The 23,071-nt window shown below is 40.5% G+C and overlaps 1 protein-coding gene across 1 annotated transcript in view; it reads right to left on the bottom strand.

Annotated features, from left to right (window-relative positions):
* CACNA2D3 (calcium voltage-gated channel auxiliary subunit alpha2delta 3) overlaps window positions 1-23,071 on the bottom strand; it is a 650,216-nt gene that overhangs the window by 317,041 nt on the left and 310,104 nt on the right. The window contains exons 6-9 of the mRNA XM_063121610.1: window positions 19,869-20,000; window positions 15,696-15,756; window positions 15,457-15,607; window positions 7,426-7,500 (exon numbers count right to left, since the gene is read on the bottom strand). Coding sequence (XP_062977680.1) covers window positions 7,426-7,500; window positions 15,457-15,607; window positions 15,696-15,756; window positions 19,869-20,000 — 419 coding nt within the window. The remainder of the gene's footprint in view (window positions 1-7,425; window positions 7,501-15,456; window positions 15,608-15,695; window positions 15,757-19,868; window positions 20,001-23,071) is intronic.

Raw genomic sequence — 23,071 nt, 5'->3', positions numbered from 1 at the left:
GGGTGGTGTGCATGAGAATAAAATTCTCACACACATGGAGAGCAGCACATACCTAAGATTTGGATCACTGCTTCCACCCCCATCCCACCCCCAGCAGTTTCCAGGGCATGGCACTTTGCCATGTTACCATCTTACAGGACCACATTATTACAGGAAAATTTATGCAAATAACTCACTTTGTGGTGACTGACTCTTACCCCTTAAAATGGAAATGGAAATCACCAGTCAGCACAAAGGAGAGTTTATATAGGCTCCCAGCCTGAGTCTCTTGTGTACATGTCACTATGGCATATGGAATATCATCATAGTATATTAGAAAGGTATAATCTGCCATCCCCCTCCCACCCTTTCCCCCCCTGTGGGTTGAGAACGTGTACATGTATATGTCCCACTATGCAGAAGGCACTCTACATACAATAAGAGGATACACACCACATGACCCCCTCAAGCAGCATATTTGGGGATTCTATGTGCCATCCCAAACACATTGAAGGCAACCACTTTGAACAGGACTGAGATGCAGGTATAATAAAAATGGAAAATAAGTTTTCTCTCTATGAAATAATGGTTATTAATATCCATTGGAAACTCTGTTGATACCACATAAACTGCAGATATTTAATAAAGAATCATATGAACATCTTTGTCAAAACCACCACTTTCCCCCTATGTCTTAGCTGTCTGTAAAGCTCCATTCCGTAAGGTACTCATTAGGCTACCTGGGCGTGTTATCTTGTGCCGCCCCTACTTCAAGGCCAAAGTAGAACCCTCACTAATTGGACTGAGCAAGTTCAGCTGAGTGTTGGTGGAAGCTTTCTGCACTCCCTCCTAAAAGTGTAAGCAGAATGTTCCCAGCTAGCTCATGATTGGCTAATAGGCATCACCTCAGATTTGCTAAAGGGTTTTGGGTATAAAACCAAAGGGAGAAAGGAATGCCTTTGTCTTCAACTGGTTTCATTTTGCCCTATCATAAGAACATAAGAAAAGCCATGCTGGGCCAGACCAAGGGGCCATCTAGTCCAGCATTCTGTTCACACAGTGGCCAACCAGCTGCCCATGGGAAACACATAAGCAGGACATGACCACCCTCCCAACCATGTCCCCCAGAAACTGGTGTATATAGGCTTATTGGCTCTGATATTAGAAGCAGCACGTAAACATCAGGACTAGTAGCCACTGATAGCCTTCTCCCCCAGGAATTTATCTAACCCACTTTTAAAGCCATCCAAATTGGTGGCCATCACTACATTTGTGATTGCGAATTTCATTGTTTAACTATGTGCTGTATGAAGAAGAATGTTCTTTTATCTGTCCTGAATCTCCCACCAATCAGCTTCATGGATGACCTTGGGTTCTGCTGTTACGAGAGAAGGAGAAAAATGTCTCCCTATCCACTTTCTCCACACCATACATAATTTTGTACACCTCTATCATGTCTCCCCTTAGCCTCCTTTTTTCCAAGGTAAAGAATCCCAGCTCTTGTAATCTTTCCTCAAAGCGGAGATGCTCCAGTCCCTTGATAATTTTAGTTGCCCTTTTCTGTATTTTTTCCAGCTTTACTATGGTAACCAGAATTGTATACAGTATTCTAAGTATAGTAATGCCATAGATTTGTATAAAGGCAGTAGATCCAAGGTTTGCTTTGTCTGGGGTCCTGTTTTATTGAAGACCTATGCCAGTAGTATGTACAGACAGATTTAGCCAGTTCTGTTGTTTTGCTCTGTATTTTTTTCCAAATATTGCTCTGTTTCTTTTGTACATTATTCCCTTTCCCTTTTCCCCTGTGTAAATACACTTACCCCCTATCTTGACTGAATGTGTGTGCTTCATTCCAATTAAGCCTTGGTACTAAGTCTAGAGCAGCCTTTCTCAACCTGGGGCGCTCCAGATGTGTTGGACTACAACTCCCAGAATGCCCCAGCCAGCTGGCTGGGGCATTCTGGGAGATGCAGTCCAACACATCTGGAGTGCCCCAGGTTGAGAACCACTGGTCTAGAGCTTTCCGTTTGCTTATTGCTACTGTTTAAGGTTTCAGGCCTAGGGCTTTGAAAGAGAATGTGCCAGCTTGGGTCCTTCTTTCATAAGACTTAGGGGTGTTCTATAAGGTCTGAGAGTCCCCTCGCTCAGGCTACATTTGTAATCAGTTTTTAATGTGTATTTTATATCATGTTTTTATACTGTGTTTTATACTTTGAATGGTTTTAGTTTTTGTGAACCGCCCAGGGAGCTTCGGCTGTTGGGCGGTATAAAAATGCAATAAATAAATAAAATAAATAAAAATACATTGGATGTAAATGGTGGTTAGAGTCTACCTTGCTGGGTTGGTGTTCATTCGGAGCAAACTTTTGTCCATGCCTTCATTGCTGGAGCTGAGGGTACCCCCTTCCTCCCTTCACAGTCTTAATAAAACATTATGGGACTAGGTGGCCTGCTTTTTTTCTACATTTGTTCTACTGCTTGCTGCTCATATAAACATATGAAATACGTTAACATTACCCTGTCATCTCTGACACTAAACTTGCCACTTAACTTGCTTAGAATTAAAACATTTCATTTGATTCAGATGTTTCGCAAAGGCTCTTCCATGAACTGCCTACTTCCTATAAAATGACAAGCAAGCAGGGGTTTCGGATAAACTGGATACAATGTAAATATTAAGAAACAAATAATTGCTGGGATGACTTTTTACTATCAAATGCCTATTATTGTGATGGGCAGGGTGCATACGTAGATACAACTTGGCTTCCTTTTGTTACTCATGTATCCAGAGAGATCTGCCTGGTGCTTGTCCTAATGTTCTTTCATCACCAGGCAACTCCCTTTTATCACCACAGCCTTTTTAAATGTGGTATAGTCTTGCTGTTCAGTTTGCATCTTAAAGTTGTTCTATCTCTGTGATGATTTTTTTTTTTTTTAGATTATTCTGGGCTTGTCGCTTATTAAAAAAAACCCACCCCTCTCTTATTTATTTTCCCCATATGGGTGAATAGTAGAAAAGTGAGTACACAGTAAAACAACATTTCCTTTGGCCATTAAAAGCCGATCCAAATAAAAGTATCTTGCAGATTCTTGACTAAGTACCCATCTCATGGAATATAATGGGATATGAGGCTTTGCTTACCTTTGGATTATATCCAGTGTGGTAGATCAAAGAACTAAAATCATACTGATAAAGTCAAGATTGCCTCTTGACTACATTCTACTTTAATTCAACCTCATACAGAGATAATGAGCTTTCTTGAGCCTATAAAATGTAGACATGTATTTGGGCAGATCTGTCATGGCTGTGCTAACTTTCAAGAGGAGAAGGCAGACCTGTCTTATATAATATTGCCATTTTCATTACAAAGATATGGTGCATTGCATTGCATTAAACTTGTAATATACATTTCTGATGTAGTTTTATTACTTCTGGTTTCTAGATGTCATCATCATGGCTCTTTCACTGTTCATACTTTATCTCTACCTTTTCATCTTTGCATAGTTCCAGAATGCAGTACATTTCACCTAGTTTCTCCCAAAGATGGAGGTAAACCTAATCATAGTTTCCACCAAAGAACACATTTTCCTTCAAAAGGATGCTTCTGCAATTAATCTTCAGACTACTCAATAGTATAATTACTGCAGTACCAAGTGCTAATTAATAAGTACATAATGGAATAAAATGGCATTAAGCAAGCTGTCAGTTTACCACTGCTTAACACCATTTGGCAAAAGCAGCACATTCAATCTGTCAAAAATAATTCAGATCAACATACAAACTGTAAAGCTAGGAATATGGCCTACATTTTTTCTGTAATATGAAAAAGTAAAAATAAAAGTAAAAATTATAGCACAACCCTAAACACTTATATCTCTGCAACATCCCTAAAAGCAAAAAGAAGGAAGCTGTCCTACATGGTGAAAACAACAACAACAGGGAGAGAAAGAATTAAGTAAAGTGTGATGAACCTGTGTGGTGTAGTGGCTAAGGTGTTGGACTGGGAGTCGGAAGATCCGGGTTCTAGTCCCCACTTGGCCATGGAAACCCACTGGGTGACTTTGGGCCTGTCACAGACACTCAGCCCAACCCACCTCACAGGGTTGTTGTTGTTGTGAGGATAACTTGGAGAGGAGGAGGATTATGTATGCTGCCTTGGGTTCCTTGGAGGAAAAAAGGCGGGCTATAAATGCAATAAATAAATAAATAAAATAAAATACAAAACTAAAGCAGTCACAGTGCGGGGCTGTTCACACATAATCACAAAGGAGTTGATAGTTAAAATATAAAAGTGGAAGAGGTGTTGCTCTTTTCCCACTCATGCATGACAGTCCATCAGTTTTCAAACCCATGGGTTGTCATTACGTGTAAACCAGATCATTGTTAAAAATATAGAAGGACTTATGCACAGGGGTGATAGGAATAATTGTTAAACAAAGTCACAAGTTATCCTAAGGCCCCAATCTAGCTAACATTAATAGTGACTTATTTCCATCTAAACCAATGGAAAAAATAGTTGCAACTCATTTAAATCTCATTGCCTTCAATGGGACCTTGTCACAAACGAACTATAGCTAGATCAGGGGCTTAATTTTTTTTTAGATTAGTAAATTATAAAAGTGGAGCAACCTTTGCTCGGTGGTAGAGAACATTCTTTGGATGCAAAAGTCCCAAATTCAATCCCAGCATCCCCTAAAGTTAAAAAAATGAGTTTACAGGTGATGGCATAAACCTCTGTCTTGGACCCTGAAGAGCCACTGCCACTAAGAATAGACGAGTGGTAAGTAATCCGGTGCCCCCATATATTTTTGGACTACAACTCACATAATCCCTGATTATTGACCATGCTGGCCAGACAATTATTTATCTCTTCAACATCCCTGAAAACAAAAGGAAGATGGGAGTTTGCTGATTATAGTTCTACCCCAAAATACCTGGAGTGTACCAAGTAGTCTACCCCCTGGAGAAGACTCTACTGAGCTAAATGGACAAGTAGTCTGGCCTGCTATACAGGAGCTTCTTATCTTCCAGACTATCAGTTGGGCCATCTCTGACTGTTTCACAGTTAACTATTCCACCTTGAATGGTGGGTTGATATTGCCAGCCCACACTGGAGATCAGTGTCAGACAAAATAGAAAGAATAACCACTTCAGCTTGGGTACATCTCATACTTCAACCCCTTTGCATGGGTGGCTTTTTAAAAAAGAAATTTGTGGTAGAAATCCATTTGCATGAAATGGTTTCAGAGATCTCAACCACTTCACCACAAATCCCCACAATGCTTTCAAAAGACCATCTAGGGAAATGAAGTTGATGACTCTTCGGGACTGTAGAAAAGTAATGGATTAAACAGTGAAGAGCCAGGAGGAGAGTTTGTATCCCACAACTGTTTAACCCTTTAATGGTTGCATCAAATTGAGGGGCTTATTTCCAACAGCACTTTCTATCTGAAGTACCTACTAATGAAACCTTGCTTACTTTTAAATAAACTCAAGTTTAGCATCCCTTATTCCTTTGTGCCTAAAGAAAGGAATTTGTGAACTCGAACATTTGTATAACTCTCAGCCACAGATGCTAGCTCTATCTCACTTTAAAACATAATCACCTAGTTCACTGAAAGCACCCAAACCATTTCTACTCTCATTAGCTGCAGTTACAAAGATGTTGGCTAAAATGTTCTACTACTGCCAAATATTCCAGACCACTTCATGTGTATCTGATTGCCTGCACCACCCTTTACTTTGCTTACATTCTGATACTGAAAGCAATTATCTTCTGGCAGACTGGATAAGTTCATGGTAATATTGTTACAGCACTGAGCAGAACGAGAGGCTTTTTCTGAAAACATAGTGAATAGATTAACAGGAATGCCTAAAAATTAGTAAATTATGATGGGAATAGAATGAAACAGGCCCAATAATAGACAGGAATGGTATAAATGAATCAACAATACTTATATTTGTGATATCATGGCAGTCTGATACCAATTCTATTTTAAGCAAGTAGTATGCTCTGTATCATGTTTTCTTTTTACATGTTGCACCAACAGAGCAACATTTCCAGAACCTTCAGAATATGTTCAATTGCATATTTCATTTTAACCTGTTGCGGGGCTCCCCATTCTACAAAGTTCCATATACTTCAATGACAGCTTTGAAAGAGTTTTCCAGGCTTACTAGAGGAGCTGGACAGTCAACCAACTGAAAAGAAAAGTGCAGCCTTGGCCAGAAACTCCATTGAACTGCCGCATTTCAAGGATCCCTGAAATTTATGAGCCAATGTAACTGGATCAGCCACACCCCTTTGCCTAGGGAATGCTAGACCAGACTGAAAATAAGCTATGACTATTCCAGCAGCTGCAGGAACGATCTCAAGACTCTCACCCACTAAAATTCTATTGACGTCAGAGGCATAACACACACTGGGGTGATCAGAGAGGATCCAGTGCTCTGGTCCGACGTCCATCCAAAGAACCCACCATGCCCACATAAGAGGCAAGGCACCCTTAGCACTGTTTTGTCAGTAGAGATGGGTGAGCTCTCCTTGGTTCCCATCACATTGGTTTGGAAATGAGCTGAGCTATTGACCCCAGAATTGGTAAACATATCCATTCCTTGCCAAATCAATTGGAGCAGCTTTTAAAAGCAGCAAATGGCAAAGCCAAGGAGTTGTTTGCACATTGAAAAGCTGCCCCCAGATAAACCAGGTGGTGTGAGACAATATCCCACCCCCCGGATACTCTTACTCCAAGAGTCCCATTTTGAGGATAAGCTTTTAGCCCCCCCAGGGAAAGCTCTTCAAAGCAGTTCCCTAGCAAAGCTACAGAGACATGTATTTTGCTTTGCAGAGCAGTCCCCTGGGAAACTAGGATGTGGGCAACAGCAAGATAAAAAGAAGCCCACTAGAAAAAAACAATGGGAAAATGCTACTGTTGTTTCGGTAGGGGTTCATTAAAAGAGCTGTCCCAAGAAAACAGGGAACGGAGTCAGAAGATCCATTGGGATAAGGTGTATCGTACCATTCCTAAATTGAACAGAGGTTGGATTCGATAGACTTATAGGCCCCTTCCAACTCTACTATTCTATTATTCAATCTCTCCACCCTGTTTGTGGGCTTGCTGCCCCCCGGTGCCAGTTTCCCCAAGGGCCATCTATGAACCTGTAAAATCTTCTGTGGCTCAGATTTTAATGAGCGGCTGGGGAAGAATTCTGGGACTTCTAATGACTAAGCCTCTTGAAGCACATCACCAGGCCTGAGCCAGATGAACTTTAGAGACATCTCTACTCATCACACAACTACCATTTACAGGGACAGAGAGAACAATTCATTCCATCCATTCAAACAATGTGATTCCATTAATTAAAACTAAAATCACTTGTATTATAGTGATATTCATCACACACAAAATCTTTTGCTGCTTTATAGAATTCTCATTCCGTTTTACCTCTTTGTTGGCTCTATCTGCTTGAACTAAAGTTCCGTTCAGGCATGGTTCTACATAGTGGATTTCATCATTATACTGCAGACAGAAGAAGAGGAAGAAGAAAAAGGTAGGGTATTTAATATAAGCCTTTGAAAGATACAATTTAAGTTAATCACAGAAAACAATGGAGAAAATACATTTGGCACCAAACCAACATACAATTCAATCTTTTCTTTCAAAAAAAAAAGCAAGCACTTCATTCTTCAGTGCTTTAAACATTGACATTTTAAAAGGGAAGCATACATTCAGGGAAGTTGTAAGTAACAGTTATGTAGTGCAGGAGGGATGGTTCAGAAACCATCCCATCATGGGTAAGTAATACATTTTCTCTGTTGCCCTCTCTTCAATTAAGCAAGGCACTCACCTGCTCCCACTGCCTAAACCCTCAGCCTGCTTGTAACCTGCTCTATATTGGACATCTGTCTCCATCACTCATGAGGACAGTTCAATACTCTCCGACAATCCTTAATTAATTACATTGGCACATAGGCAAGGGTGTTTAATTTGGACCATGTCAACCATTAACTGAATACTAATCTGAAATTAATAATGCCATCTGAAATCAGATCTGCATCTCTTTGATGTTTTTGGTGGCCAGTTAAAGGTACAGGAGCCGTGTCCTCCTTTCCATATGGTCACCCTAGTTAAGGTTTTGTGATGGTAGCTTCTGGGGGGGGGAACTTTTTGGGACTGTGTCTGTAAAGTATTTGACCTTGTGTAAATAGAGAAGATGGTCTTCAGCAGTTATTTCAGCAAGGAGGTCCCTTTGTTAGCCTTTTAAGAACAAACATGAACTTTTGCATATAGAGGATGATGATGATAATGTGTGGGTGTTAATTGGGTGCAGGACCTGTCAGAATCTAAAAATACCCATAAAACAGTTCTCCAAAGAGAAATGTTTTACAAATGGATCCAGTATAGAAAAAAAAGGTATGGTCCTTAACAAAACAAGCTAATATCAACAATACAAGAGTTAAGGAAAATGGTTGTATTTACAAAATACTATCACCAGTGCTTGATGGCTGTAATGAACATTGATACACATTGAAAGTGCAGAAATAGCACATAAAAACTAATAAGAGCTGTATAGTATACAAGTGTGCACAAAATAGTTTAAAACAAAATAGTTAAAAACAGGTCAAACTCATTTCAACAGAGGTGTCTTCTTCAGTGACCCCTAAAAAGGTTAAAACAAGGAGAAACAAATTAGGAGTACTATATTAAGGATGATGAGAATCACTGAGAGATATCAAGCCCAAATTTTAGCTCAATAGGTCATATATAATATAGTCTTGTAACATACCTAAATAAGCAGACCTCCTGTTTATGTATAAAAAAGTATAAATACAAAACAGTTATTTCCTTTTTAATCTAGATTCTAATTAATCTAGAATGCAATTATAATCTAGATTAAAAAGGAGAGAACTGTTTTGGATTTATACTTTGCAGACATTAAGCCCAAATGGCTTGAATGAAGACTGTAACTGGTCCTCTATTTTCTAGGATTGATTTGTATGTGCTTCTTTGCTCTTGTTCTCCAGTTCGTTGTAAAGTGAATTCTTTGATATGTGTTGTACTTTTTGTATTATTGTATGGTTGTGTTATCGGTTATTTCTAACATTGTAATGATATATTTAGGGGCATGTTTGTACCTCCATACTGTTTGTGAATATACTGTAAGTTGTACGAGGGTGAAGGTTTGAGAATCATTGAGGTAATTACACTAACGTGATTGGAAGGGGAGAGGCTAGAACAGTATAGTCAGCAACAGAGATATCATAAGTAACTCGGATGGGCAGCTTTCTTCTTTTTCTTATATATATATGTATATACATATACATACATATATATATATATATATATATATATATATATATATATATTCTAGTTACAACATCCTAGATAAGAGTTTACAAATATACAAAACTCTTCTTGTTATTCACAGGAGCCCAGTGTAATTAATTTTATGGGAGTGACACTGGCTATTTAACCCTGGGCCTTATAATTGGCGTCAGCCCTTTTTTATACATACACAGGAGGTCTGCTTACCTAGGTAAGTTACAAGACTATACTATATATGTATAGTATATACATATATAGTATAATATATGTATGTATTGGGCTAAAATTTGGGCTTGATATATCTCTGTGATTCTCATCACCCTTAATATAGTACTCCTAATTTGTTTCTCCTTGTTTTAATTTTTTCAGGGGTCACTGAAGAAGACACCTCTGTTGAAACACGTTTGACCTGTTTTTAACTATTTTGTTTTAAACTATTTTGTGCACACTTGTATACTATACAGCTCTTATTAGTTTTTATGTGCTATTTCTACACTTTCAATGTGTATCAATGTTCATTACAACCATCAAGCATTGGTGATAGTATTTTGTAAATACAACCATTTTCCTTAATTCTTGTCTTGTTGGTATTATAAATGGATCCAACCATGGATGTTTTCAAAATAAATTAGCATGTGGTAGAGTTAAGTAAATAGGGTTGTGGAGTAACTGGCCACATAGCACCTCTAGTTTAAAGGATCTCATGGTGCAGAGTGGGGGTGGGGGGAGAGATCTCTGCCCACATCTCTACCAATGTAAGTAGACAACAAAAGGAATCAATATAGGACTACAGCCTGACTCAGTTTATGGCACATTTATATGTTCTCTATATCAGATCCAGAAATTTGATGGTGGGTGTTCTGGCGAGTTGGTAGGTGTTCAACCTGTTCTGGATGGGGTTGCACTCCCCCTGAAGGAGCAGGACCGTAGCTTGGGGGTTCTCCTAGAACCTTCTCTGTCACTTGAGACTCAGGTGGCATGGAGTGCCTTCTACCAACTCTGTTTGGTGGCCCAGCTACGCCCCTATCTGGACAGGGATAACCTAGCTTCAGTTGTCCATGCTCTGGTAACCTCCAAATTAGATTACTGCAATGTGCTCTACGTGGGGCAGCCTTTGAAGATGGTTCAGAAGCTGCAGCTTGTGCAAAATGCAGCGGCCAGATTGATAACTGGAACCAGAAGGTTCGAACATATAACACTGATTCTGGCCCGCTTACATTGGCTGCCTATACATTCCTGAGCCCAATTCAAGGTGCTGATTTTAACCTATAAAGCCTTACACGGCTAGGGACCACAATACCTGAAGCAACGCTGCTCCCGACATGAACCTACCCATACACTGCGCTCAACATCTAAGATCCTCCTCCAAGTGCCTACTCTGAGGGAAACACAAAGGATGGCAACAAGGGAGAGGACCTTTTCAGTGGTGGCCCCCCAATTATGGAATGATCTCTCTGATGAGGCTCGCTGGCACCAACAGTGTTATCTTTTTGGCGCCAGGTCAAGACCTTTATCTTCTCCCAGGCATTTAACAGCATTTAACAACCTAAGCTAAGTTTATTTGTTTTTTTAAAAAATGTTTTTAATGTTTAAAATGGATACCGTTTTACACTGTTTTTATATTTTTGATGGTTTTAAATTTGTATACTTTTTAATGTTCACTGTTTTAACTTTTGTAAACAGCCCAGAGAGCTTTGGCTATGGAGCGGTATATAAATTTAATAAATAAAATAGTCATACCTTGAGCACACCCATTGGAACTAATGGGATTTTAGTTTGTCATGACTAAGTTAAGTTTCATTGGTTTCAATGGGTCTTGGCTTCATTGGTTTCAATGGGTCTTGGCGAAGTCAGGATTCAACACTCTGTTTCCAGAGTTACATGGGAAGCTGCCTTGTACCACATCAATCCACTGGTCAATCAGTATTGTCTATACCAAGGGTAAGAAATCTTTTGGGGCCATGGGAGCAATTCAGCAATTTGAGATGCTAAGACTGGACCTGGGACTTTCTGCATGCAAAGCATGTGCTCTTCCAATGCTACAGACCTTCTCCAGTGATTCAGTCCCTATTCATATGCTTCTACCATGAAAAAGGAAAGCAATTTCTAATCACCTCCCTGGGTAACTTCCATATAGGTAACATTACTTGGGTAACTTCCATATAGACTTCTTAGTTATTATAGGACTGTCCTACACCGATTTTAAAATGAGTGAAGCAAGTGGCTCTCTAGGGTTGTTCCTTATTGCCCCTCCCGTCTAAATGATGAAACAGTAATACTATTTTTGCAATAAATAAATAAACCACCCTGCAATCAACCTTGCTATGATATGGTGAAAACACTTAAATTGAATCAAGATATTTTATGCCTGCTAGTGTATTGTTAATTTAATGCACAGCTTATATTTCTGTAAAAGCATTTTCCCCAGGTTTCAGCCTTGGACAGAATTAGCACCCTCTTTTTATGATAATATTGTTAATTTAACGCTTCACTTAGAATTTTACTTCAAAGCAAAGTGAAAAAAAGTGTGTGTTCCCCCCCTCGTTCCTTCAGACATCTCTCTGTTCATGCACTGATGATCCGACCTTATATTTTTACACAGACTACACAAAATCAAGTGCATTGTTTAACAGTTCCTTTTGTAATTCAATCATCTAGTCCATCAATTTTAGATAGATTTTGCAATGAGTTACCCAAGAAAGCCACAATAATTTTTTGCTGCATTATCTTTTTTACGTTTATTCTCCGGAAAGGTCTGCACTAGACTTTTGTGTGCCGTTTATTCATGGATATATTTAGCAAAGGAATTATTGGAGGATGAAATGAACCCAGTACATAGCAGGCAAAAACCCCATCTTAACTGTATCATTGAAATATGTTTCACTACCCAGTACATGCTTTAAGAGTTAATTGAATTTGTCATTATGATCATGTGTATTGACCATAACTCCCATTATTGTTAATGAGAATTATAGACATAATTCTCTGCATGGGTTAGCAAAAATATAACCTAAAGAAATGCAATGTAACACGGAAAGATTTGTAAAAAGTTTCCTAAGTTTATTTTATAATGCATTAGAAGAGAGAAGGGATTTCAAAAAAAGAAGGCAGGGTGAGAGCTTCTGGAAAAAAATCTCACCTTGGAAGGCATAATATCAATCTCTGCATGGGGGGTACATTGCCAAGGGGGAACTCAAGTGACAGCACAGTTTTATTAAATGAGCCTTCAGGGAAGCTTTGCAGCTCAGTGGTAGAACTTTGCATGCAGAAGGGCCAAGTTGAGTCCTTGGCATCTCCATGGAGGGCTGGGGAAAACCCTTATCTGTTGCTGTGAAGAGCTGCTGTCGGTCAATGAAGGCAGAACAGATGATGGCCTAATTCAGTAAAAGGCAGCTTCCTTATGACAATGGGCTTCTTTACACTAAGGGGAAATTGTGTCATAGTAAAGGAGCTGCATTACACAGGCAGAGAGGGGCGACCACATGGTCTGTCATTGAAAACTTTCCCTCCTCTCCATTCTCAGAGTAATTGAATGGGACAGTGCCCTCTAGTGGGTGCATTGTAGCCCAACTTCCCCTGTACACAGGAAATCCTAAGATATTTCAGCAGAATCAGTCTCATGGTCTCTTCACAAGCTGGGAGTGAACTCTCTCCAGAGCTTATCTCATCAAGGGCAAATAATATACAGTCAGTGAGAAGCCAACATTCTTCCAAAGGAGAGAGCTCGGACAGATTAGCTAATCCTAGGGTACACCGCCGACTAAAACAGGCAGAGCGAAAGGAAGGTGAGAGGAAGTCAGTCTGGCTCGCATCTCGTCAGAAGCTGCCTCAGAACTAGTCTCTCTGATGTTAATGTGTCTTGAAAAAGGCTTTCCATTCTTCTTGAATGGACAATTGTCTTGCTTAGTTTACATAGTTTTGCTTAGGGGAAAGTTCCTAGAGATTAGACTCTTCAGGTGGGAAGAGATGTTTATTGCTTGAATAAAGCTTTGGAGGCCTTATTATTGTCTCCCAAGAAGGCAAGAGGTTTTGAGAAACACGACAATCGGGATAACATTTTTTAATTTTTTTAACAGAATTACCGGGGTGCAGGAGATGTGCAGGATGTTGCCGACATGGTCAAAAGGACCCGCGAGCATCTATGAGTGGTCAGCCATGAGCATGCCTTATTTTGTTCATGTGAAGAAGACCAACATATCCTGTGCTGAACTATTTATTTATTAATTATATTTATATACCGCCCCATAGTTGAAGCTCTCTGGGCGGTTTACAAAACTATGAACTGGGGCTCCACATACCACTGACACAGAGCACATCAACACAAAGAGCACAAGAAGTGAGGGAAAGACAGAAAGCTTCTAGTGCAGCACTACTTGAGAATAGTGACACGTGGATCAGAGTAGGGTCTCAGAGTAGGGTAGAAACCGTGCCTTTTATACAAATTCTCCTTAAACACAAATGGAAAATAGAGGGGGGGGGTCCCCATATACGGACATTATTTTCTTAAATTTGTCTTTTTTGGAAAATGCACAGTACCGCCACTGATAAGCATTATGATTGACCAGTAAATGCACCTATTTAAGCATTGTGAGTTATATCTTTAATAATAAGGCTCTTTAATCTAGTAGAGCAGACATGGGGGATGGATAATTTTTACAAATTAACTCAGACTTTTTACTCCTCCCCCCACCCTTAGGCTGCCTGCCTCTCTGTTCCAATGAGCCTCCACAACTCTCTGGAGATCTGGGGTTTGTGCAGGGGGCTACAGGGGGAGTAATTACTTATTAATAAGCAATAGTCAAGATAACAAATAATAATAGAGATGAATAAGATTAATAATAATAAAGCTTTCCTGGTGGAGAAAGTAATTATGCTTTCCTATTATGTAGGTTTCTGGTAACAATAATGTAGTGAGTAATGACAGATTAATATGAAAGATATTCTTAGCTTACTGCCTGTTATCTCTTAAATATACAATAAATGTTTGAATTCTGGGGGCCAAGATACACCATTTAGTCATAATGTGTATGAGTGAACATAGGTTTTCAGTATCTGAAGCACACACAACTGCGTCCCTAACAAATCTCTACTTTGTAAAGAACATGTTTACAATTCCAAGGCTGACACAAACCCAGCTTCATTACACATATTTATTTATTTACTGACTTACTTATATATTTGCTTATTATATATATATCTATCTAGTTTAGAGGCCCAATGCTCACATGTGTGCAATGTTTTGCACATTCAGTTCAACGGAGGGCGCAGCTCATTACACACATCCCTGAACTCAATTAGAAATCCAGCACAGGAAGGAGTTTGGCAATGGACCTATGAATCTGAAACATTATTTACAAAGTTACCTACAAAACAAGCATGCAAATAATAAATGAAGTTCACTAGGATCCACTCCAGAATCTATTTAGTACCTGAATGGAGTCCTAAAATATATGATGACTAGGTTTTTCAGGATGGTTTTCAGTCTGGCTTCAGATAGGGTACCATTCATTTTTGGAGATTAATTATTATTCATGACCTTACACTCTAGGGTTGTGCACCACTTCGGGCCAGAACCCCAAATCCAAACCAAAGTGGGCCAATTTTGCCTGCTTTAGTCTGAAACTGGAATGGACTGAATTGGATGAGGCCGTCTGGAGCAGAGTGGATTGGGTCTGAAGCACTTCAGGCTGCATCGGGCCGATCCAGGGTGATGGTGGGCCACTGTCCCCACCTGCCCATGTGATTACCCTGGCCTGTTCAGCAGCTGCTCATCCTCGATCATTTTAAATGATCTAAGATCTAAGCTCTCAAACCTAAGGTCTAAAGTCACAAATGATGGTGGTTATAAACTACTGCAGTTGCAAACTATGGGTGCCTGGGAACCCACCACAGCTACCCCACTTCAGGTGTCCAGATATTGCATCGGACCCAGATCCCAAGCGGGCCAGCCCATGCCCGAAGTGTCCTGAGTCAGATTGGGGCCAATTTGGAATCTCCAAATTGGCCTCTGAAGCAAATTGGGGGTTGTGCACACAGCCCTATTATACACCATCTTCAAGCCCTGTTCTCAAAATTCCTGGCTGGTTTCCATATCAGGAGTGAGGCAGGGAGGACATCAAATAAAAAGAACAGAAAGTTAGAAATACTCACAGCAATTATGTTAAAAAAATCATCATCTCCAAGGGTGTCCAAGATGGATGACACAGTCTGCTTTGCAATTGTCAGTCGGAGACCTTTCATACTGCCACTGACATCAACTAAAATTACGACATCCTTAGGTGAAGTGGCTGCCTGAATGTACCTGGATCAACAGGGGGAATGTAAATTGAGCATATAAGATTTTAGCTGTTTGCTTCCCTTGAAAGTCTTAGTGGGTGACCATGACCTACCATTTTCGATTTCTGCAGTCAAATGCAATGACTCCATTTTCATCAGGCTCCCATTTAATTCCTGGAGAGAGTGAAAATATTACATTATAACAAATCTAAATGTAAGTTTTGATGATTGAAAGAGAAGTCTGAAATTTTAATTTGTTGATCAGACTGCTGTGCAGCACAATCCTATGCATGTTTACTTAAAAGTAAGCTCCACTGAGTTCAACAGGGCTTTCTCCCAGATAAATGGGCAGAGGATTACAGCTTTAATTATTTTTCTTGAAAAAGATGCTAATTGCAATAGCCATGCTGTGGAATCCCTCTCAGCTGACTTTAGAACGAAGACAACTGAGAATGTGGTGATTAAGATACTCAGTATGTTAGAACAGAAGAACTGGCAACAATTCTTGACGGGCCTAGCCAAGTCCATTTTGGTGATGCTCTTACTCTTCCAAACTAACTTGCCAGCAATTAACTTCATGCTTAATGGTATTACTCACAGGCTGGGTGTCCAGACATTTTGCTATAGGCCACTTGATCATAATGTAATGTTTCTAATTTCTGGATCATGGGAAATATGTTAAAGTTTTGTTTTGTTTTACATTATCATCATCATCATCATCATCATCATCATCAGAAGAAGAAGAAGAAGAAGAAGAAGAAAAACAACCAAAAACCCATCTTCACTATTGTTAAGCTTTAACTGCACAATCATTTCTTCACTTGACCACAAAGTAATTTGAACCCTGCTGGATCCTTCCCAGTTTCCTGTGGATCTCACCAGGAGATCCATATCAACCACCTTTCAAACATGACAGAACTGTGGTGCTTTCCAGCATTACAAATTTAATTGAAGTGGGGGAAAGTGCAGGGAGGTGACAATTGCCTAGTTAAGGCAAGGGCGGGCAAAATGTACATCTCTCTGTGCTTTACAGTAGATGGCCAAGGAGCAGCAACAACAACACCTTTGCTGTGGTTTGCTTCGTGCTAACTGCTTTACCTCTCAGCCCCAGAGTTCTTCATCTATAAAATGGAAGTACTAATTAGTTACTTTTGACCAGCTCTGCTGGCTAGTTTTAGAGTGATGTGTTAAAATCCTTGATATTATGGTAAATTGCATGTAGATTTGTATGCATCTCAGTTTGGGGGCTTACGGCCATCCAGTGCAGGGCGAGGGGAGCAGTGGAGGGAGGTGATCTTCACCTCCGCCTCCCCCCACTCTGCATTTCAGCTAAAGGGGCATTTTCGGCCATCTAGCTGAGGTGGGGTAGGGAAGGAGGCTGGGGAAGGCTGGGGTAGCTTGTATCCCTGCTTCCCCAGTCTTCCCCCTTCCCTGCCCATGGGAATGTCCCCTTTCTATCACCAAGATCACCTTTGCAACTTCAAAAAGGCAGCTGGCGGGGTTCTATCCATGCTGGCTACAGGGAGGAGGAAGTGGGGAGCTCAGCCTCCTCTGTCTGTGCTATTTCCGACCTCGGAACTAGGGCCACAGCTAAACCTACTGGGTCTAGCCCGACGGAGGGGTGAAGATCTCCCCCTCTGTTCACATGCAGCAGGTGACAACCTTGGAGGGAGAGGAGGTCGTGGCCGCCATTTTTTTTTGTTGTTGTTAAAGGAGCAGAGCGCACAAACAGTCGTGCACAAAAGGGATGGTTTTTTTTTTAATTTTAAAACATTTTTCCCACTCCCCACCCCCTGAGGAGCTCTGCACCCCGTGCGCGGGTCCTGGCTCCTCAACAGGAACCACGAGGAACTGTGATGCCTGCACACACATTCCACAGTCTCAGGATCATCCAGAGACCATGCCTGCTACCAGGATCCCCTGTGTGTCATAGCCCCATCTAGCTATGGCCTAGGAATCCAAAGTATCCTATGGCCCCTCAGGGGCCATAAGATTGCTCTTTTAAAGATGGAGGCTCAATTCAGATTGTCATGGCAAATCATAGCTTAGAACCTAACCCATGTTTTCAAATGTACACAAAGCCATGGTTTAGAGCTGCTTGTCTGGTTTCATTTTCCATCTGCTCAGCACTCTAGGTGCGATAGCCTCCGCAGGCTGAGCAACAGCCATTATTCTGGTTTTCCAATTGAGATATACCAAACCATAGTTACCACCAACATAGCTTCTGAGATTTGTTTGTCATTTCAGCTACCATGAAAAATAGCATTATGAAAAAGCAAGCTGAGGTATGATCCAGACAAAATAAAATAAAATAACCATAATTAAACCACCTTTGCTGGCCTCAAAATTGCCTTGCTTGGCGTCATAAAGGTGATACAGAAATACAAAAATAAATAAATAAATATTTTAAACCCCAATAATTTAAGTAAATATTTAACTCTGCTACTGAAGTTAATCACATTTAAAAGTGCTTAAATTTGACTGGATCATGTCTGTTATTACTGCTATGATTTATGTCGCATTTTAGCATGTAAAGTGTTCTAAATATTTAGCTCATTTATTATCACAAGAATCTCATGCATAAATCACTAGTAATTTCATTTTACTAATATCAATTGAGGTTGCCCATGATTGCCAAGGGAACTCAAAACTGAAGTGATACTTGAATCTGTGTCTCATCTGCACATTTCCAAGCCAAAATATGGAAACCCAAGTGTTTATAGCACATAAAACCCTTGAACAGCAGATCTTACAGTAATATAATCCTGAAAATCTGGCAATTTACTCTTTCCAAATTACTGGAAAGGGAAGGAGACAGAGGGTTGGATCCAGATTATCCATGGGCATAATTCCAATAATAGTACTCTCCTGCTGGCAGAAGGGAAAAGTCCATTTCCTCCATTTCCCGTTTCTTCTGACCCTGTGTGCCCACTGAAAAGTTGCTTTGGAAGACCTGGGGGAAACTGGGGCGAGGGGAGGTGGCACAGGGGCCACTGGGCAGTTGGTGAAAATTGCCTCCCTCCCCTTTCCTCAAGCAGGAGTCCCTGTTGGACTTCCATCCCTTCTCTTCATAGATGGGCAAGTCTGGATCCAACCCACAGTTTTGCAGTCCCGCCATTCCTATTATCACTGAAATGGCTGCAGTATAAAACACATTTCTAATGCATAATCGTAAGATTTTGCAGTAAACAGCAATCAAAAAAGAGCCAGCCAAATGAATATTTGACAGCAGAAAAGAAATGGTGCGCTAATACGGACTTTATGTAAGAAAATACAGAAATAGTTAAAGTACGCTAAAATTATCTGTTTTAACATTTTTTATTTTTGGTTATGTGCCTTTATTGCCACAGCTGCAGAGTCAGCAGCCATAAGTCATGTTTTCTAAATTCCCAAGCAAAAATAAAACTTCCTTTCTATGAAAGATTCAAATACTGCTGCAGCAGGAGAGGTGTCCTATGGGTTCCAGCTGTTTCCACCAAGAAAAATGAGAGAGTTTACTGCCTTGGACTGTCTTGGAGTATATGCAGGAGTCTGTGGCGTCTCAGCACAGAAATACAACTTGGAATGAATTTCTCTGACACAGAGTAAGTACAGGACTCCAATGTGCCCACAGACACCTCTTTCGGTGCCCCCTTCCTGATATATAAATTTTGTTTTACATATTAAAAAAAACTTGCTTTGTACTCAGCCAAGTTACTGATCTCTGAGTCTCATCAGTTTGTCTTCTACAAAATGTTGTTTCAAAAGAGTGGTTTTCTGTTTGGGACTCAATCCTCACCTTTGCCTTGTCCTTAGGGTCTTGGACAAGTTATTTTTCTTTTAACCTTAACAGTTTACTTTCTGTAAAATGGGTGTGTGTGTCACACATCCCCCCCCAAAAAAAAACACCTGGCAGCCACTTTGTGAAAGTGCCCAAAACTCCCTTTCGAAATTCCAATGTGTCCAGTTGCTGGAAAAGGTTGTTTGATGATGTATGTGCTTCTGCTTCTCAATATAAGTAGGGGATTGAGGGCAAGTGGGGTAAGAAAGCAAAAAAAAGAGAGGGGGCATTTCAATGAAATACTAAAGTCAGAACTCTTTGACTTAATGAGGCTGAATTTGCCTGTCCCTTTTCAATCAACAGTAATTTATCCCAACAGTAAAGTATTTCACTTCTCTACTGTCCACTCAGCCACTTTAGAAGTAGATGCCCTCCATTAAAGACAGCAAATGAAGGACAGGTTCCAGGGGCGGGGAGAATCAAGCCTAGCAACAAACAACAGCAACAATAACAAATTTGTCCTTACCTGGGTATTGCCTAAAAAAGCCCTTTGCACTTCCAAAATATTGCCATATAAGGGAAGAGTCATGATCAAAGTTGTCAACAAACACTTTGTTTAATGATTCAGACCAATACACTCCATTCACAATAGCAGGATCTGAAAAAGAAGAATAAGAAAGTGTGAGAGACTGGCTGGGGTGATTGGTTTACAAATGTACCTTTTATGGCACTCATGGATGTGATGTACAGAGGAATGAAGAATGGCCTCCCTGGGCATGAACCTGCCTCATAGCAAAAGTTATAACCAAAGGCTCTTCTCAGAGTCCCCCACCCCACCTTCCAAAGTTAGGTGGGTCATGAACAGAGGGAGGGGCTTTTCCCTTATGGTGCCCCATGGATGGAATGGAGGCCTACCTGGCACCATTATTATTATTATTATTATTTATTTATTTATTTATATAGCACCATCAATGTACATGGTGCTGTACAGAGTAAAACAGTAAATCGCAAGACCCTGCCGCATAGGCTTACTATCTAATAAAATCATAGTAAAGCAATAAGGAGGGGAAGAGAATGTAAACAGGCACTGGGTAGGGTAAACAGGCACAGGGTAGGGTAAAACTAACAGTGTAAAGTCCAAACAACATCAAGTTTTAAAAGCTTTAGGAAAAAGAAAAGTTTTTAGCTGAGCTTTAAAAGCTGCGATTGAACTTGTGGATCTCAGATGTTCTGGAAGAGCGTTCCAGGCATAAGGGGCAGCAGAGGAAAATGGACGAAACTGAGCAAGGGAAGTAGAGACCCTTGGGCAGGCGAGAAACATGGCATCAGAGGAGCGAAGAGGACGAGCGAGGCAATAGTGTGAGATGAGAGGAGAGATAGGAAGGAGCTAGACCGTGAAAAGCTTTGAAGGTCGACAGGAGAAGTTTATATTGGATTCTGAAGTGAATTGGAAGCCAATGAAGAGATTTCAGAAGTGGAGTAACATGGTCAGAGCGGCGAGCCAGGAAGATGATCTTAGCGACAGACTGGTGGACAGAAACCAGTCCAGTGGTGGACAGAAACCACCAAACCGGATATCTTTCCAGGGGAAGACCTTTTTATTTATCCAGTATTTCCAGCATCTCTGCTGGTTTTAATCTGATTATATGTATTGACTCCTGCTATTTCCCCCCCACTCTGGACAGGTTTTTACTGTAGTGCATTTATATTTATTGTGAACTGCCCTCGGAGTTCTATCATTCCGAAAAGCAGCACAGAAATGTTTTAAATTAATATATCAAAGAAAAGGGAGCATCATGGGGGAGGGGAGAAAATTACTTGCTGATTTTCCAGTTGGCTAGGAACTCTACCCAGAAAGAAGAGGAACCTTCTCAGGCTAATACTATGGGCAGCATGGGTGCAAGAGGCTAAGGCTTGGAGGATTACAAATGGCCTGTGAGAGGAGCTTGCCTCTGAGGGGAAAGTAGGGATGGCCAGTTTGGTACCAACCCGCTAGATCTGAGGTAATTACAAGATAAGGGTGTCTCTCTCCCCCTTATCCACAAACATCCCCCAAATCTCCATCAAGGTTGTCAATGATGAAGTGACTACCCAAGGTGTTCTAGATGAGGCTGAATCTCCCCACTTACTCTCAAAATTTTTAGCATTCCTGACATATTTATTATCTCAATGTGCATGAAGAGGACCTGCTTATCAGAGACTGGCAAGACTCAGCCCACAGCAGTTGAAGTGATGCCAAATAATGGAACATGAACACACACACACACACACACACACACACACACACACACAGAGTGGGGGGAGGGAGAGAGAAATGCAGCAGGCTGTAACAAAGAGGAATAGGCTAGTGGTCTCTGGCAGCAACAATTTGTCAAGACTGAGGGAATGTGATATCTCTGGAGCTAAATAGCATGACACCAGCTTTCTAGGGTCACCTGATTTCCAGGACTAGATTTGTGGTGCTATAGTGTCCTGGCTTCTGCTGCTTTGCTTTTCCTCCCACAAATTCTGCCAGTGGCTCTGTTGGGGAATCTATAGGACTTGGCGCTTTCCAGTTTATAGAACAGAATGTGGGAGCTCTGGAATTTGTAAGCTGTGCTGGGAACTTGTTGAAAGATGAGGTGTAAATCCCTAAAATAAATAAATAAAGAGCCCTGACATGCATAGGACTCTGAGTGCCTGTGGAACCCCTGGGAGCTCTTGATCACATTGGTTTTCTACAAGGGTTCTTGCTACGATTACATTAGCCCTGTACTAACCGCAATGGGAGAAGGCCATCTTGACGAGCCCCAAGCCAAGTAACAATTTTTATTTGACTCAGGAATAAATAGGATCACAGAAGACAATTGACTAAGGTTCTTATAACATATTTTAAGGTAATTCTTGAAAATAGCTTTAAAAAAAAGCTGAATATTAATTTGTGAACCAGAGAAACACATGGTAACCCCAAGCATTTCACACAGTAGTTTCAATGAATTGTAAAATGATGGCCGATTTCAAATTGCTTAGTTTAATGGAGTAATTTTAATGAAGTGGAACAGAGGTGAATTGTTTTCTGTGCTAACATTCATCAAGGAAACCACTGGGAGTGGAGGAGGAACAGGGAAACGTCTGATCTTCATGTCTTTGAATAAGCTGTCCTCTAAATATTTATATTTACAAGCACATGCTGTTCATAAAAGCAGAACAGACTATGTTGTAAAAAAAACATTCCTCTTCGAGAGACATGTTTTTTCTAAATACAAGAGAACATGAAAAATTATAACTGACAATACTAGAGATAGCCAAGACAGAATACTGTGATTCCCCAGCAATGGTACTAGATGAAAGCAAGCAAATATCCCCAGTACTTTCCCAACCTGACTAACAGGGGAGGAAGCATTCATTCAGAAAGGCAGAAAACTACTGATGTTCCCTAGCTTAGGCACAACTGCCAGATTTCTAATCTTATGCACAAAGGATGATGCCATATACTTAGTCCAACCTTCCCCAACCCAGTGCCCTTCAGAAGTATTGGACTACAAGTCCCATCATCCCTAACCAGCATGCCCAATAGGTAAAACAGTCCAACTTCCCTAGTAGGGTCTACTATTGCTAGCAGCAGCTCTTCAATGTGTCAGTGACCTCTCTCTGGGACAGGATTACCAGATTCCCTATAAATTAAGATAATTTCATTTTGAATCTGTTTGAATCCTTTCTTCCCTTCATTTCTGGATAAATGGATTCCTA

The sequence above is a fragment of the Elgaria multicarinata genome, chromosome 3 (genome assembly GCF_023053635.1).
Source record: "Elgaria multicarinata webbii isolate HBS135686 ecotype San Diego chromosome 3, rElgMul1.1.pri, whole genome shotgun sequence".
Taxonomy (NCBI): Eukaryota; Metazoa; Chordata; class Lepidosauria; order Squamata; family Anguidae; genus Elgaria; species Elgaria multicarinata.
This window is presented reverse-complemented; position numbering and strand designations above follow the sequence as displayed.